The sequence below is a fragment of the Choloepus didactylus genome, chromosome 6, assembly GCF_015220235.1.
Source record: "Choloepus didactylus isolate mChoDid1 chromosome 6, mChoDid1.pri, whole genome shotgun sequence".
NCBI classification, from domain to species: Eukaryota; Metazoa; Chordata; class Mammalia; order Pilosa; family Megalonychidae; genus Choloepus; species Choloepus didactylus.
In genome coordinates this window covers 17,765,917-17,783,348 of record NC_051312.1, presented here as the reverse complement: position 1 = coordinate 17,783,348, position 17,432 = coordinate 17,765,917, and the positions used below count along the sequence as shown (strand labels likewise).

The following is a 17,432-nucleotide window of genomic DNA, read 5'->3' as shown; positions in this document are numbered from 1 at the left end:
ACATATAATCATTAGTTCATATCAGTGCAACATACAATATTCGTCCCTCTGTATCTGACTTATTACACTTAATATTGTGCTCTCAAGGTTTCTTCATCAAACCTTTTTTTTTTTTTTTTGATGGCTTTGTTCATGCACCATACATTCTGTCCTAAGAAAACAATCAGCAGTTCCCTGTATAATCATGTACTTATGCCTTCACCACCACCACCACTATCTATATAAGGACATTTCCATTTCTTCCACAAAGAAGGATGAAGAGTCAAAGAAGGTAGAGAGCCAAAGAAAAAGAAAAAGAAAGAAAAAAGTAACAGCTAAAAAGCAACAAAGTGAAAGATAGCATTAAACTAAAGTACAATAAGAGTCAGACTACATAACCAATGCCAAGAGTCCCATACCCTACCCTTATATCCCCCTCTTAAAGGCATTTAGCTTTGGTATATTTCCTTTGTTACATTAAAGGGAGCATAAAACAATATTTCTGTTAACTATAGTCTCCAGTTTGCATTGATTATATTTTTCCCCAATACCACTCAATTTTTAACACCTTGCAAGGTTGACATTCATTTGTTCTCCTTTATGTGAAAACATATTGTACATTTTATCACAATTATTGAGCACTGTAGGTTTCACTAAGTTATACCATTCCAGTCTTTATTTTCCTTCTTTCATTCTGGTGTCCCACATGCCCTTAACCTTCCTCTTTCAACCATACTCACTGTCAACTTTGTTCAGTGTACTTACATTGTTGGGCCACCATCAACAAAAATTGTGTTCCAAACTTCTCACTCCCATATTTTCCTATCTGTCTGTAGTGCTCCCTTTTGTATTTCCTATAGAGGAGGTATCTTGTTCACAAACTCTCTGATCATCTGTTTGTCAAAGAATATTTTAAACTCTCCCTCATATTTGAAGGACAGTTTTGCCAGATATAGGATACTTGGTGATTTTTTTATGTTATGGTATCTTAAATACATCACACCACTTCCTTCTTGACTCCATGGTTTTTACTGAGAAATCCACACATAGTCTTATCAAGCTTCCTTAGTATGTGATGGATCACTTTTCTCTTGCTGCTTTCAGGATTCTCTATTTGTCTTTGACACTTGATAATCTGATTAGTAAGTGTCTTGTAGGTCTATTCAGATCTCTTCTGTTTGGAGAACACTGGGCTTCTTGGATCTGTAATATTATGTGTTTCATAAGACATGTGAAATTTTCATTGCTTATTTCCTCTATTACTTCATTTGCTCCCTTTCCCTTCTCTTCTCCTTCTGGGACACCCATGAAATGTACATTCATGCACTTCATGTCATCATTCAATTCCCTGAGATGTTGCTCATATTTTTCCTTTCTTTTCCCTATCTGTTCTTTTGTGTGTAGGATTTCAGGTATCTTATTCTCCAGTTCCTGAGTGTTTTCTTCTGTTTCTTGAGACCTGTTATTGTATGTCTCCCTGTGTTTTTCATCTCTGGTGTTGTGCCTTTCATTTCCATGGATTCTGCTAGATGTCTTTTCAAACTTTCAATTTTGACTTTATGTTCACCCACTGTTTTCTTTATATCTTTCTTCACTTTTGCCATATCTTTCCTGAACTTGTTGATTTGGTTTATGAATTGATTTAGCATATTTCTTTCAAAATCTTTAAATGAATGTTCATTAAGGTGAAACAATATCTCAAGTCTATCTTAATTGAGGTGTAACTTTGTTCCTCTGAGTGGGCCATGCCTTCATTTTTCTTAGTGTAGGTTGTAGTTTTCTGTTTTCTAGGCATCTGGTTTCCTCGGTTACCTCAATCAGATTTTCTCAGACCAGAACTGGGAAACATTCAGCACCAACTTTCCCTGAGACTTTGTCTTAGAACATTGACAGACTTTCCTGTGAGACCTCTAGCTGCTGTGCATTTCCTAACTTGCCCAGAATGTGGCACCTGTCAGCCTGTTGTACCCCACTGGTGTAAAGAGATGTGGTCCTTTTAATTTTCAGGTTAAGTTGTTTCTGGTTGATTGTTTTTACCCAGGCTATGGGGTCACAGTTCTGAAGGGAGTGCCAGCTCTAGAGCTGGGCCCCTCCTCCTTCCTCTTAGGGAAGATACACCCCTTAGGGAATTATCTTCTGTTTTGAATAGCTCCTTTTTCTTTCTGTCTCTGCTAACTCCACCCCTGTCTGGATCAGGGGACCGAGAAATTAAAATTGCTGAGGTTCTCTTCCCTCAGCCTTTCATGTTGAGGAAGAAAAAAAGGGAGAGAAAGCCTCTTTTCAGTACCAGTTCATGATTCCCCAGTTTCACCCATTGGTCAGAGACAGTAACCTGTCTTCTGGGCCCCCTTTCTCAGGGCACAGGCATTTTTTGTCTTTCTAAGTTCAGTAATCTCTAAAAGCTTCTGTATTTTTCCTTCTTTTTTAATTAATTATTTTTTCCCATCAGCCACACTTCCTCTTCACTGAGAGTGACATCAGGGTACTTTGCCACTTCTTAGGCATTTGTCTATGTTTGTAGCTTGTATTCAGCAGTCCACATTTATTAATTAAAACCCCAGTTGGAATTAGGTAGTTCTGTATTTGCTTACTCTGGGAATGCTGCTTTCTCCCACAGTGAGGTCTTGCAGCTCAGCCTGCCATGGGGGAGGGGGCTCCCGGTGTGGCTCTGCAGTTTTACTTACAGATTTTATGCTATAATCTTAGTCATTGCACCCTACCTGGTTGGAGTACAATGGGTGGACAGTCACAGTGTCCCTCAGTAGTTGTTCCAGATTTTTACTAGTTGTTCCTCATTGTTTATTAGTTGCTCCACAGGACTAACTAAATTCCACACCTCTCTGTGCTGCTATCTTGTCCCTCCTCCATGAAATGTATTTGTAAACTTACTATTGTGACTTTTATGCCTATAATTTCATTTTTGTATAGAAGAACTTGTATAGAAGAATTTGTATAGAAGAATTTCAAATTCTTCTTTAGGCTCACATGTTGTCCTCTTAATATTCTTTATCCTTTTGTAAGTACTGCAATTCATTTCCTTCAACTGATTTAGGAGATTTTTTGAACATGTTTGATTAGTTGTTCTAATTTCTAAGTCTCCTCTGAAGTTTTAATTTGTTCCCTTGACTGAGTCATATCTTCCTCATTCTTATTATAACTTGTAATTTTCTGCTGCTATCTAGACATCTGAATATCTTGATGAGTCCTTCTCTTCCTCTTGCCTATGGTTTAATTGTTGATTCCCTTTGTGTTAAAGTACTTCTTTGACATTTGGTCTAATTTATTCTAGATTTTTGTAATAGCCCAGGTTTATCTGCTGGGATTCTTTCAGCCAAGTAACTTTTTCTGGCAAATGAAACATATGTGACACATATCCTTTTCAGGCATAAACAGTGAGCATATGGGAAATATGTTTCTTCTAGGTGGGGGTTTCATATGTAGGTGCTTTGCCCACCTTCTGTTTTTCTAATGTTTCCATCAATGGCTGATTGAGAAAGATGAAGATGATGATGATGGTGATGGTGATGGGTTACGATGGACATATGTGTTAGCAAGAAATAGACCTTTGTTTAAATTGTTTTGTACTGTAGCATAACCCATCTATCATAATTATTATGCTTATGTAAAATATAGTATTGTAAAGAAAATAAAACATTAACATTTGCAAGTGTCTTTAGAGTCATACAGTAGGTGATGCAAAACCTGTTATCATAAGCTGGAAGAATATCAGTTCATGTTTGGCATAATAAAACATTTGGTATCATTATTACCTGTGATAACTTGTAAGGGAAATTATATAAATAATGAATATATAGATCTAGGTGAAAACACAGAAAGAAAATGCTTGTAACATATTTTGTTTGTTGTTGGATGCATATACACACTTTATAAGAAAAACAAGTCCACAAAACAACTGGACAATTTGCAAGCAAAAATGAAAGAAAATATAAAGAATCAAGAAATTTGGAGACTTGGAGTTATAAGATAAAATTTACTGTCATGTGCACCTATTAAAGGTAAAAATTAGAAAGACACTTAGTAAAAAGACCAGTTAAGGTCAACTTTGCTGCAAGGACCAAATCAAAGATTCAGCCATAAAATCTGGTGATAAATTTCTAAATGTTGAAGTTCTTGCTCTGTAAACCCTTGCAAATGGACATAATATTTCATGGAACAGAAAGCTAAAGGGTTAGGGTGTAGTTGTCTCAGTGAAGCCTTAATAGCCCAAGGTATCTACAATTGAGAGACAGAAGGGTGTGGGAAAAGAAGAAGAAGAAGAAGAAGGAGAAGAAGAAGAAGAAGGGGGAGAAGGGGAGAAGGGGAGAAGGAGGAGAAGGAGGAGGAGGAGGAGAAAAGTAAGAGAACAGAGTTCTGGAAAAGAATTGTGGGTGCAGCTATTGGTCTGTGCAGCTGATTCAAATAAGTAGATAAGAAGTCAACAGTCTGGAAAAACAAAGATTAGTCTATCTGACTCTTTTAAGTTAAAAGAGTCGTTAGATTGATATTCAATTGCCAGGAGTTAGAGAAAGATGTTCAGTCCCCAAGGAGGACATATTCCCAAATTTCCTCTTGAGATGTGACCAAGGAAGATTAATGGTAAAGGAAGGGCTTCCCAAAAGGAGAAGCTGAGTACCATGGAAAAAATGGACCTGGGAGAAAGGAATGATCACCTAACCACAACACCGTCCAGAATTGCAGAGTTGGGTTCTTCATATGATCTTCCTAGTAGACTTTTTGAATTGCTTTAGAGCAATGAGTACTATATATCTTCTCATCTTTCTCTTTTTGAAGAAGAGTGTTCATTGCTGTTATCCTATCCATGCTATACCATTCAATATTATTGAGTGTGTGGAAAACAGATAACTTGTCTTGTAGTTAACAGTTCTACAGAGCAGATATACCTGGAGCTTACCCTGAGTCTTTTAGACATATCTCCATAAAACTTGGACACACTGATGGCCTATAGTATGAGGTAGAGATGTCAGAACTTTCATAACATAATGTTGAGAAAGAAGTCACAAGGGTTAGGAAGTCACAATGTTAGCTTGGATTTATCAAGCAAGAACTGAGAGGGCAGAGGACAATTCTTACTCTATGGTAATAAAGATGCACTGGTGAGGGATATTCAGGTATAATTGAGAAGGTTTGCTGGTGATTCTCTTCTGTGGAAAGGGGTTGGCAGTGGAATTCTGCCTTGGAATTGAGCTTACTGGTATCATTTAAGATGATGGGACTGAGAATGGCTGAATCTGGATAGTACTTTTAATAATCACAGGCCAGGTAGGCATAATTAACACAATGTTCAGAGAAATCACTAAGAATGCAAGATAAAACCTAAATCACATCTCCTTTTGTGCTTTGCTTTAAGCCATTGCAAATGGAAAGAAATTCCTCAAGAAACAGTGTTGACAAGAAAGCATGAAACCTAGAAGTTATGGAGCTACAGCTAGCATTTGCCCGTGAGGGATCTACTAATCCCTGGTGGCCTAAGGCCTGTATTTCAATGAACATGCATGTGAATGGGAATAGAAAAAGACTGTGTGAGTTTGGAGTAGAGACAACCTCTTACCCTACAGAAATCAGGGTCCCTCAAAGGGTGACACTCATGGGGATTAACTGGACTGAAACCTACCCCATGCAGTGAGATAGTGATGTGCACATAGCCTTAGTTTGGCAGAAGCAGAGAAAAATAAAAAACAGATCCCCCCTGATAATTCTTACCCTCACATTGGTGCTCATGTAAGTATGCTGCCTAAATCTTATGACTAGTATGGCCCTCCAACCTGCAAGTGAAAATTTTGCTTAAAGTGTTTCTGGGTGGTATTCCCTCTAAAATACCAGAAAAAAGTAATCATTTCTGAAGGAACACATTGTAAGCTATGGCCTCAATGTTTCCCACAGATAAAGTTTGAAGAAATATGAACTTATGGTAAAGAATCACTGAACATTCAAATAAAGAAGGCACCATGAGCAAGAGTCAGCAATAACATAAAACTATGTTTATTCTAGGCAGAGGCTTTATATGTCAAATCTGTAAAACTAATGATATTTAAGTGATTACATAAGAATTTTTAAAAGTATATGTAATATGATCAAGTAAAATATGAGGCTGAAATTATAGAGATAGAACAAAACATTATCAAAATTGACCAGGTATATTTGGAAAACAGCAAAATGTAACCTATGGAATTGAAAATAAAACATTATGAATGAAATTTGAAATTCAGTGGATGGTTTAAATATCTAAATAACACAGTTTACTACAGAATGAGTTAACCAGAAAAGAGATCTTTAAAGATTAAAAAATGCCTTAGAGAAACACAAACAAAAGTGGATGTTTCAGAGTTGTGGACTATAGAGTGAGAAGATCCAATGTACATCTAATGGTTCAAGGATATATAAAAGAGGAAATGAAGGGGAGAAAATTTCAGAATACTATTTGCATTCAGTAGACAGCACACCAGGCCTATTGTTACCATACTGAATAAATGACCATTAGACATAGCTGTGCTGATCTTAACGATCATAAGAAGTTCAGTATATGACATAGCTGCTCAATAAGTCATTTTGTTGTTCATTGTTCATGATGATGAAGAAGATCATAATGATAACTGATATAATCTTCTGCTCTCTTCCCACAACATTCTCTCTCCTTTTAGTATCACTTGGGACAGAACTTGTCCCAAGAATGGGATGGTAAATTCATTATTTGCTACCATTCTCCTCTTCCTATATTGATACAGACATCTTGATTTTCATTTCTAATCAGTCTACTTTTTCCTTCAGAATCCTCAAAACTGTGCACAAGGAAGCAATGACTGATCCTTCTAGGGAAATAAACTCCTTGACCTTAATTCTGTGGATATGATTTTATGCCTTTCTGATGATTTCCCCTTTTTCTTCACTTTTGAAACCAGGTGACTGGAAAATGGATGGAGAGAAGGAAGAGATTGTGGCTGACTAATGTTGACAAATATTTGTGGTTCATACTGATATTTTATTGCAATAATGTTCCAGCCTCACTAGGAAACTCTCCAAAGTTCTTTCTTCTACCAGTAAGTGCTTTATAAGCATTATCCAATTTAATTCTATATATTCTACCCTATGAATTACCTATTAACTCTAGCTGCATGGCATATGGAGATGTTACATTGCTGAAGGTCATACAATCAGTAAGTAGCAAAGCCAGAGTTCAACCCAGATTGGCTAATTCCAAAGTCCATGGTTGAAACTGTGGTGTTGTGTCTGTGTCATGAATTCATTTATTGTATTCCTCGAATTCCTCACATAGGCAAAGGAAATAATGCCATATCTACTATATAGCCTGCTGTGTTGACTGAATTAAGTAAGGTATTTAAGAAACTATTTGTATGTATCTATCTAAAATAAAAGTAATTTGTAAGCTTGGAAGTGTACGCAGACACAATTTGTTATTATCAAGCTAAATCACCTGCTAGCACTGTCGTCTTGGGCAAATCCCTTAACTTCTCTGGCGTCAGGTTCCTCAGCCGAAAATAGAGGGTATTAGGATAGAAGAACTCTAGGTTTTTCCAGCTCAAATGTCTCCAAGGTCAACAATGAAGTGTCTAAATCATGAGATCATGACCAGGAGAAGTGATGAAAGAATTCAGCAGGGGAAAAAAGCTCCATGACAACCATGACACCAGAAAGCAATTACCTGGAGCATTCTCCCCCTCTAATTGCCTTTTCTCCTTTTTCCTCTGCCTTAATCAAGCATTTAAGAAGATTCCCAGATGTGAAAAACTCTCTTTCTGTTGATAGACAGCCATTTTTTTAGGCCAAATGGCAGATCCTGTGGTGTAATAGGGCCCACCAGGAAAATTTCTTTTGTAGAAGAAATAAGCAATTTTACCTTGACAAAAACTCTGTTAGCAGTGGGATCTGAGTCAAATTCAAAAGGCAGGACTTCAAGAGACCAGTGGATTTCTGAACTATCTTAATATTAGTGTAATCTGTACAGTAGGAATTAAGTGGAGTATGGTTAATGGAACACAACCTCCTACTCATCTACTGTTGTTGAATTCTCACTTTCACACTCTCCACTTAGGACTCTTCCTCTTGTTGTCTTATGCTCCCTACTCAAATTCTCTAATTTTTTTTTTTTTTTTTTTTTTTTTTTTTTTTTTTTTTTTTTTAGCTTTCTATGCTTCAATGAAAAGTTTAACTTTAAATGTAAAATCTCAGGTAATATTACAGGTTGGAGTGTGGGAGGGGGTGATGTCTAATCTGCAGTTTTTCAAGGATATGACTGAACTCTGTCACTTCCATTTCTTAGCATGCAAAATGGGTTTATAGGAGCATCTAGAATTCAATAAGATGATGCTGGTAAAGCCTGACACCTAATTTTTGCCCTTGAGGATTTTGTTTTGAAATAATTTGATTTTTGTTTAAACATACCACTTGATAATTTCTGAATAGCAAGAGACAAACTGAGTCATTCTATAATAATATAAATAAGAATGCAAATATATTTCAATTATGTCTTTTAAAATTCCTCAAATATCTCTCCATGGTCATCTTTGGAGGCTCTGGGTGTCTGGAGACAATAAACTGGGGAACCCAGATATCAGAGATGCCCACTCCAAGCACAGGTAATTTTGGTCTCCTGTCCCTTTTAAGCTTCCTTTACTTGCCTTGTTTTCTTCAATTAGAAACATTTTGTCTGTTTCTTTACATAAGTTTGTACCCAACACAACCTAGGAAATTGACCCCATCCCTCTTAGATCAGGATTTCATGGGGTTTTGATTAGTCAGAGACACAATTTAAGTCATTCAACTTTTCTTCTCCAAATCTTTTGATGAAACATGCAGACAAACTAATCAAAGAGAGGGAGTACATGCAGATCTTTTTCTTTTTCCTTTCCTCTACCAAGTTTTAACAGAAATCCTCAGGAAAAATTTAATCAGGAATGGAAAAAACAATGCACTACTCCTCTCTCTTCTGGGCACAGTTGATTATATAGATAAATTTAATTATCACTGCTTCTGTCACTGAAATGTATGAAAAAATGCAGAATTTTAGTGCAACAGATTGGCCAATAGTTAGACATATTATAGTAGTGTTTTGGGATATTTAGAAACTGAAATATTTCTGGGACCCTTTCTGTATTTCAAGGACCATCACAATTTGATGCTGGCTGTTCATTGACCTGGTTTACCTGAATTCAATCAAACTTCATGGAAAATGCTTTATGTGGTTTGTATCTTCTCAGAACTGGGTGGTTTATCTTGCACAAATACTAGGTCTGAATATACACCTGCTTAGAAGGAATGCCAGAATGTTTACAGGGCTGATGATTTTTCAGGAATTTCCCCAAATTGACCCATTAAATTCTGGCACCACTAGCATTGCTACCCATAGGTAGAACAAAAGGTCTGGGGCATCTCTAAGAAACTGATGGTAAAGATACCCAACACTGACTGAACAGTTACTATGTACTGAAATGTGTGCTGAGCACTTCCATAATTTCCTTTTATAATTCTCTGGTAACCTTGTTTTCATGGACTCTTACTGGTCTCACATTATTGTGAGTAAATCAGAGTGTAGTGTGTTTAAGCCACAGGGATGAGTTCATAAAGAGAGAGGGAATCAGAAAGCAAAACTCCAAAAGGTAAACTCTTAACCAGAGGACCATGCTGTTTTCAAATAGGCAAAATACCCTGCATTGTGACAATATTGGGCCAATATGGAACTTTGCTCACTGCTTTAGAATGCTTTGTATAGGACTTCCATAGAGGACTGATTCCTTAAGTTTATTGGATACACATGCTTCTGCCCTACCAAAAAAATAATAAGTATTAAAAATTGTTTTTCCCAGGCTTGTTTGAAGGTATACTAAATACACTTGCAAAACAGTATGAAAAATTGTCACAAAGAGAGAATATAATTATTCTTAAGAGTAAAAGAAGAAATTTTAAAAATCTTGATGACAATCTAGAACAGAAGATCTATTTCAAATATATTTTAGGGAGATGCCTCTATACCTTTATTATTATAAAACTGCAGTTATATGATAAAGTAACAGATGCCTTTAAAAACTTTTACTTAATTGATGATCTCTACCTTGTATATTATAAGCATAGTATTTCCAATAGCACAGTTTTTAAAATTCCACTCAATACTTTAAATATCTCTATTAATTCCATGAGACCACATGAATTAATTGAAACCCAAATTACTGAGTAGCTACTTCATGATTATGTTGAGGAAAAAGATGGGCAGCAAAGTGTTTTGGCTCAAGAGGTCAATGGAGGAAAAGACTGGCACATATGAAAATGAAAATATCACTTTGCCTGGCCCAGCATTGTATTCCTTTGTCTCCTTTCTGATTTTAGGATCACTGAGTCAATGATTGAGGAAGGAAATAACACAGACATAACCCACTTCATCCTCTTGGGATTCTCAGATTTTCCCAGGATCTTAGGTGTGCTCTTTGTTATATTCCTGCTGATCTACATTACAACTGTGACCTGGAACCTGTGCCTCATTGTCTTAATAAGGATGGATTCCCACCTCCACACGCCCATGTACTTTTTCCTCTGTAACTTGTCCTTCACAGATATCTGCTATGTTACTTCCACAGTCCCAAATATGCTCTTAAACTTCTTCCAGGAGCAGCAAACAGTCACCATTATGGGCTGCATTGTCCAGTACTTCATCACTTCAACCATGGGTCTGAGTGATTCTTGTCTCCTGACAGCCATGGCTTATGACCGATATGCTGCCATTTGTAAACCTCTGCTGTATTCATCCATCATGTCTCCCAGCATCTGTGGTTGGATGGCACTGGGAGCCTATATGGCTGGGCTCTCTGGTTCTTTATCCCAATTGTTTGCCTTGCTTCAGCTCCACTTTTGTGGGCCTAATGTCATCAAACACTTTTTCTGTGACATGCCTCAATTGTTAAACTTGTCCTGCACTAACACTTTTTTTGTGCAAATCATACTTGCTATATTATCAATGACCTATGGGATAGCAAATGTTATAATCATCATGATATCCTATGTTTATATTATCGTCTCTGTCATGAAGATCACTTCAGCTAAAGGCAGGTACAAGGCTTTCAACACCTGTGCTTCTCACTTGACAGTAGTTTCCCTCTTCTACACCTCAAGTATATTTGTTTATTTGAGTTCTAGCTTTGGTGCTTCCCCAGGCTTTGACAGAATTGCTTCAGTGTTGTATACTGTGGTTATTCCCATGTTGAATCCCTTGATTTACAGTCTGAGGAACAGGGAAATTAAAGATGCCTTGAAGAAGTTGCAAAAGAGAGGGCACTGCTAAGGTCACACACCCTGATATTTTTGACAGATTTGGCCGGTAAGAATTGATCACTTTATCCCACAAAGTATGCACATGAATGGCAATTAACAAAATTAATAGTGGACAAATGAGGCTTAATTTGATACAGATAATATTCTAGTATGACCCGTGAGTGACAATGACTGTTGCCAAAGCACTAAGTTTTAATGTGGTTTGGTTATGCAAAGATAATTAACTAATACATTTTGAAATTAAGAACTAAAAATTTTCTCCAGATCCAAACTGACTGGTTTCAATTCAGACCAATTCAATTCATTTCAATTTAACTCAACTCACCAGGTTTGTGATTCTAGGCAAGATACCCAGTCTTCGTCTATAAAAGGGGTAATATCATATCTACCTTTTTGTTTTGTGTAGGGTGATTAAATGAATTGATATTATCAAAAATCCAGAATAGAGTCCCTGGCACATAATAAGCACTATATGTATGTTTTGTATTATAATTCATTGATCCTTATCATATTCAAGCAATTTATAGTGCTTAAATTAAGCTATGTTCATTCCTGTAACAATTTCACACATGAGGAAACTGAGGTCAGAGAAATTTAGAAACTTGTCTAAATTAGCTAGCTAGTAAATGAAGGAGTTAAGATTTGAAATGAGGAGCACAGATATCAGAGCCTCCCCTCTTAACTTTGTCTTAATATAGAAGGTGCCAAATTGCTTCTTAATATTCAACTATGGTATAAATAAATATACCAATACTTATCAGATGTAGTCAATTCTAAAATATTATTTTGACAAGAAAAAATAAACAAAGCTATCCATTAAAGAAATTGCAAGAAGAATGGGATTGCAAACCATAAGGAAAATAGCAAGAACAAATAAAAAGCAGATGTATATTGGAAAACAGAAGAAAAAATGGCAAATATATTTAACAAATGGATCATTATGAAAACAGATAAAATAGAAACACTAAAGGCATATTTGCAAGAAATTAGAGAATATCCAAATTTGGAGAAAAGACTAAGGACAGGAGAGATTCAAATATTGTAAGAATGCATCCACAAAGGTAAGAAAATAGCTAAAAATAAATGGAAGAAATGTGTAATAATTTTCAGGAAAACATCAATAATATTGACTCAACAACTAGTAAACACAAGTGTACCAATAACCAGAAGATAAACATTTAAGTTATCAAATAACTTCCTGCATATAAGGCTATTGGCCTGAATGGATTTTTTTTTTATTAAATTCAGTTTTATTGAAATACATTCACACACCATACAATCATCCATGATATACAATCCGCTGTCCACAGTATGATAACATAGTTATGCATTCATCACCACAATCTATCTCTGAACATTTTCCTTACATCAGAAAGAACCAGAACAAGAATAAAAAATCAAAGTGAAAAAAGAACACCCAAATCATCCCCCCATCCCACCCCATTTGTCCTTTAGTTTTTATCCCTATTACTCCACTCATCCATACACTAGATAAAAGGGGTTTGATCCACAAGGTTTTCACAATCACACTGTCACCCCTTGTAATTTACATTATTATATAATTGTCTTCAGGAGTCCAGACTGCTGGGTTGGAGTTTGGTAGTTTCAGGTATTTACTTCTAGCTATTCCAATACATTAAAGCCTAAGAGGTGTTATCTATATAGTGCATAAGAATGTCCACCAGAGTGACCTCTTGACTCCATTTGGAATCTCTCAGTCACTGAAACTATCTCGTCTCATTTTGCATCCCCTTTTTGGTCAAGAGATACTCTCAGTCCCATGATGTTGGGTCCACATTCATCCCTGGGAGTCATACTCTGCGTTGTCAGGGAGATTTACACCCCTGGGAGTCAGGTCCCACGTAGTGGGGAGGGCAGCGAGTTCACCTGTCGAGATGGCTCAGTTGGAGAGAGAGAGCAACAAAGAGGTACTCATGGGGAGACTCTTAGGCACCATTACATACAACTTTAGACTTTCCTTTGTGGTAATGAGCTTCATAAGGGCAAGTCCCATGCTCGAAGGCTCAGCACATCAAACCGCCAGTCCCAATGTTTGTGACAACATCAACAGCAGTCCAGGTGAGGATGTCCAACACATCCGCACCTTCCCCCAGATCCTCGGGGCTGGGGAGGGGGAGGCTGTAAATATATTTTTTATTATCTGCCCAAATTACTCTAGGATGTGTCACTATTTCACTCCAGCCTATACTAACCTACCATATCTCACTTCCTATTCAAAGTTCCATGCAATTGTGGTGTTTGAACAAATCGACTGCAGAGTAGTAACATTTAGAAAATTTAGATCCTGTACCAAATAGATATCTATTCCCTTGGTCTCATATGAAAGTTGAAGTTTTAAAACACAATCAGTTTCAACCTTTACCCTTTGGCCTGGCTTGCCCTTGTCTTAACCAGACCTGCTTCATTCATATCATTAATTGAAGTCTGGGCTCTTTTTCAGCTTTTTTTTTTTTTTTTTTTTGACAGTGGCTGTATGCACTAATACCGACATTCATACCTGCCGAGCTCTAGCTCTGAGTTTCAGGTGTCTCAGAGATACGCATTGTTCCAGAGACCAATCAAGTTATACGCTAGGGAATCAGCATCTCAAAGTTTAGAGATAGGCCTTACAATTCAGGGATAGAGTTAACTGCTGTAAGAGCTTGCAATCTAGGGACTATTACAATTATTGTGCCCACGTTCTAAGATTCAATTCTGAGTTTACACATTGTAGTTAGTACATAATGGTGAGGCATCATCCCTCTCACCATGTTTTCTCCAACACTTTTACTCCTATATATATATTTTCCTACAATTTTATAGAGTTATGTTCGCATACCATACATTTATCCACAGTGTACAATCAGTTGTTCATGGTATCATCATATAGTTGTACATTTATCACCACAATCAGCACTTGAACATACTGATTACTACAAGAAAAATTGTTTTTTTTTTTTTGGCAATAAGAAAAAATGATAAAAAGAAAAATAACATGTCATACAATACAATATACTACTAAGGACAGCAAATAACACCACTACCAAGAATCCCATATTGCTCCCCTATATCCCCCTCTCATGTACATCTAGCATTGGCATATTGCCTTTGTTACATTTAATGGAGGTATATTACAATGTTACTGTTGACCATAGACTCCAGTTTGCTTTGATTATGTTTTTTTCCTGAATACCATCCCTTTTACAAATTTCTACATGGTTGACATTCATTTGCTTTCCCACATGCAAAAACATTTTTATATTTGTATATTTAGTAACAGTCATTGGCCACTCCAGTTTTTGCCACGTTATACAGTCCCAGTCTTTATCATCTATCTTTACCTCTGGTGTCATACATTCTCCTATCCCACCTCTTTCAGCTTTACTCACAGACATCTTTGTTCAGTGTACTTACAATACCGTGTTACCATCACACAGTATTATGCTATCTATTTCTGGATCTATGCAATCAATCCTAAGCATTCTGTAGTCCTTCAGCATCAAATGGCTGATCTCTGCCCTCTTTCTATCTCCTGGTCACCTGTGTTGTCAGCTTTTAACTCCCAAAGTTTGTTCATTAATGTCTGTTCATATTAGTGAGACTATACAGAATCTGTCCTTTTGTTTCTGGCTAACTTCACTCAACATAATGTCCTCAAGGTTCATCCACATTATTACATGATCCATGTCTTTGTTCTGTCTTACAGCTGCATAATATTCCATCATGTGTATATACCACAGTTTGTTTATCCACTCTTCCTTTGATGGACATTTGGGCTGTTTCCATCTCTTGGCAATTGTGAATAATGCTGCAATAAACATTGGTATACAAATGTCTGTGTCTTAAGTTTCAGTTCCTTTGAGTATATACCCAGCAATGGAATAGCTGGGTCATATGGCAAATCTATATTTAGCTTCCTGAGGAACCTCCATACTGTCTTCCAGAGTGGGTTGCACCATTCTACGTTCCCACCAACAATGAATAAGTGTGACTCTTTCTCCACATCCTCTCCAGCACTTGTCATTTTCTGTTTTTTGGATAATGGCCATTCTGGTAGGTGTGAGATGATATCTCATTGTGGTTTTGATTTGCATTTCCTTAATAGCCAGTGAAGTTGAGCATTTTTTCATATGCTTTTGAGCCATTTGTATTTCCTCTTCAGAAAATGTCTGTTCATGTCTTTTGCCCATTTTTTAATTGGATTGTTTGTCTTTCTGTTATTGAGATGCAGGATTCCCTTATATATTCTGGATATTAAACCCTTATCTGATATGTGGTTTCCAAATATCATCTCCCATTGTGTAGGTTGCCTTTTGACTTTTCTGACAAAGTCCTTTGATGTATAAAAGTGTTTAATTTTGAGGAGATCCCATTTGTCTATTTGTTCTTTGGTTGCTCGTGCCTTGGGTGTGAGGTCTAAGAAGCCACCTCCTATCATAAGATCTTTAAGATATTGCCCTACATTTTCTTCTAAGAGTTTTATGGTCTTGGTGCTAATGTTTAGGTCTTTGATCCACTTTGAGTTAATTTTGGTATAAGGTGTGAGATGGACATCCTCTTTCATTCTTTTGGAAATGGATATCCAGTTCTCCAAACACCATTTATTGAACAGGCTGCTCTTTCCCAGTTGCTTCGGCTTCACTGCCTTATCAAAGATCACTTGTCCATAGATGTAAGGGTCTACTTCTGAACACTCAATTAGATTCCAATGATCAGTATATCTGTCCTTATGCCAGTACCATGCTGTTTTGAGCACTGTAGCTTTGTGATATGCTTCAAAGTCAGGTAGTGAGACCTCCCACTTCATTCCTCCTTCTCAAGACATTTTTGGCTATTCGGGGCACTTTACCCTTCGAAATAAATTTAGTTATTTGTTTTTCTATTTCTGTAAAGTAAGTTGTTGGGATTTGAATTGGAATTGCATTGAATCTGTAAATCAGTTTAGGTAAAATTGCCATCTTAACTATATTTAGTCTTCCAATCCATGAACATGGTATGTTCTTCCATTTTTTCAGGTCTTGTTCAATTTCTTTTAGCAGTTTCTTATAGTTTTCTATGTAAAGGTCTTTTGTGTCCTTGGTTAAGTTTATTCCTAATTACTTGATTTTTTTGGTTGCTATTGTAAATGGGATTTTTTTCTTGATTTCCTCCTCTTGTTGCACATTACTTGTGTATAGGAACACCACAGATTTTTGCATGTTGATCTTGTAGCCTGCTACTTTGCTGTATTCATTGACTTGTTCTAGTAGCTTTGCTGTAGGTTTTTCTGGATTTCCTACATATAGAATCATGTCATCTGCAAATAGTGAAAGTTTTACTTCTTCCTCTCCAATTTGGATGCCTTTTATTTCTTTTTCTTGCCTAATTACTCTAGCTAGAACTTCCAGCACAATGTTGAATAAGAATGGTGATAGTGGGCATCCCTGTCTTGTTCCTGATCTTAGAGGAAAAGCTTTCAGTCTCTCCCCATTGAGTGCAATGTTAGCTGTGGGTTTTTCATAGATTGCCTTTATCATATTGAAAAAGTTCCCTTCTATTCCTATCCTTGGAAGTGTTTTCATCAGGAAAGGATGTTGAATTTTGTCAAATGCCTTTTCTGCATCAATCGAGATGATCATGTGGTTCTTCTGCTTTGATTTATTGATGTGGTGTATTACATTAATTGATTTTCTTGTGTTGAACCAGCCTTGCATACCTGGAATAAATCCCACCTGGTCATGGTGTATAATTCTTTTAATGTGCTGCTGGATTCGATTTGCGACTATTTTGTTGAGGATTTTTGCGTCTATATTCATTAAAGAAATTGGTCTATAATTTTCTTTTTTTGTAGTATCTTTGCCTGGTTTTGGTATTAGGGTGATGATGGCTTCATAGAGTTAGGTAGCTTTCCCTCTTCTTCAATTTTTTTGAAGAGATTGAGCAGGATTGGTACTAATTCTTTCTTGAATGCTTGGTAGAATTCACATGTGAAACCATCTGGTCCTGGGCTTTTCCTTTTTGGGAGCTTTTTGATGACTGACTCAATCTCTTTACTTGTGATTGGTTTGTTGAAGTCATCTATTTCTTCTTGAGTTAATGTTGGTTGTTTATGCTTTTCTAGGAAGTTGCCCATTTCATCTAAGTTGTCTAGTTTATTAGCATATAGTTGCTCATAGTAT

At 36.6% G+C, this 17,432-nt stretch overlaps 1 protein-coding gene across 1 annotated transcript; it reads left to right on the top strand.

Moving 5' to 3' along the window:
• The first annotated feature begins 10,348 nt into the window (after positions 1 to 10,348).
• Positions 10,349 to 11,284, top strand: LOC119538169 (olfactory receptor 5AN1-like). Its single transcript, XM_037840974.1, has one exon. The coding sequence runs from the start codon at positions 10,349 to 10,351 to the stop codon at positions 11,282 to 11,284; it is 936 nt and encodes a 311-aa protein (XP_037696902.1).
• Positions 11,285 to 17,432: the final 6,148 nt, after the last annotated feature.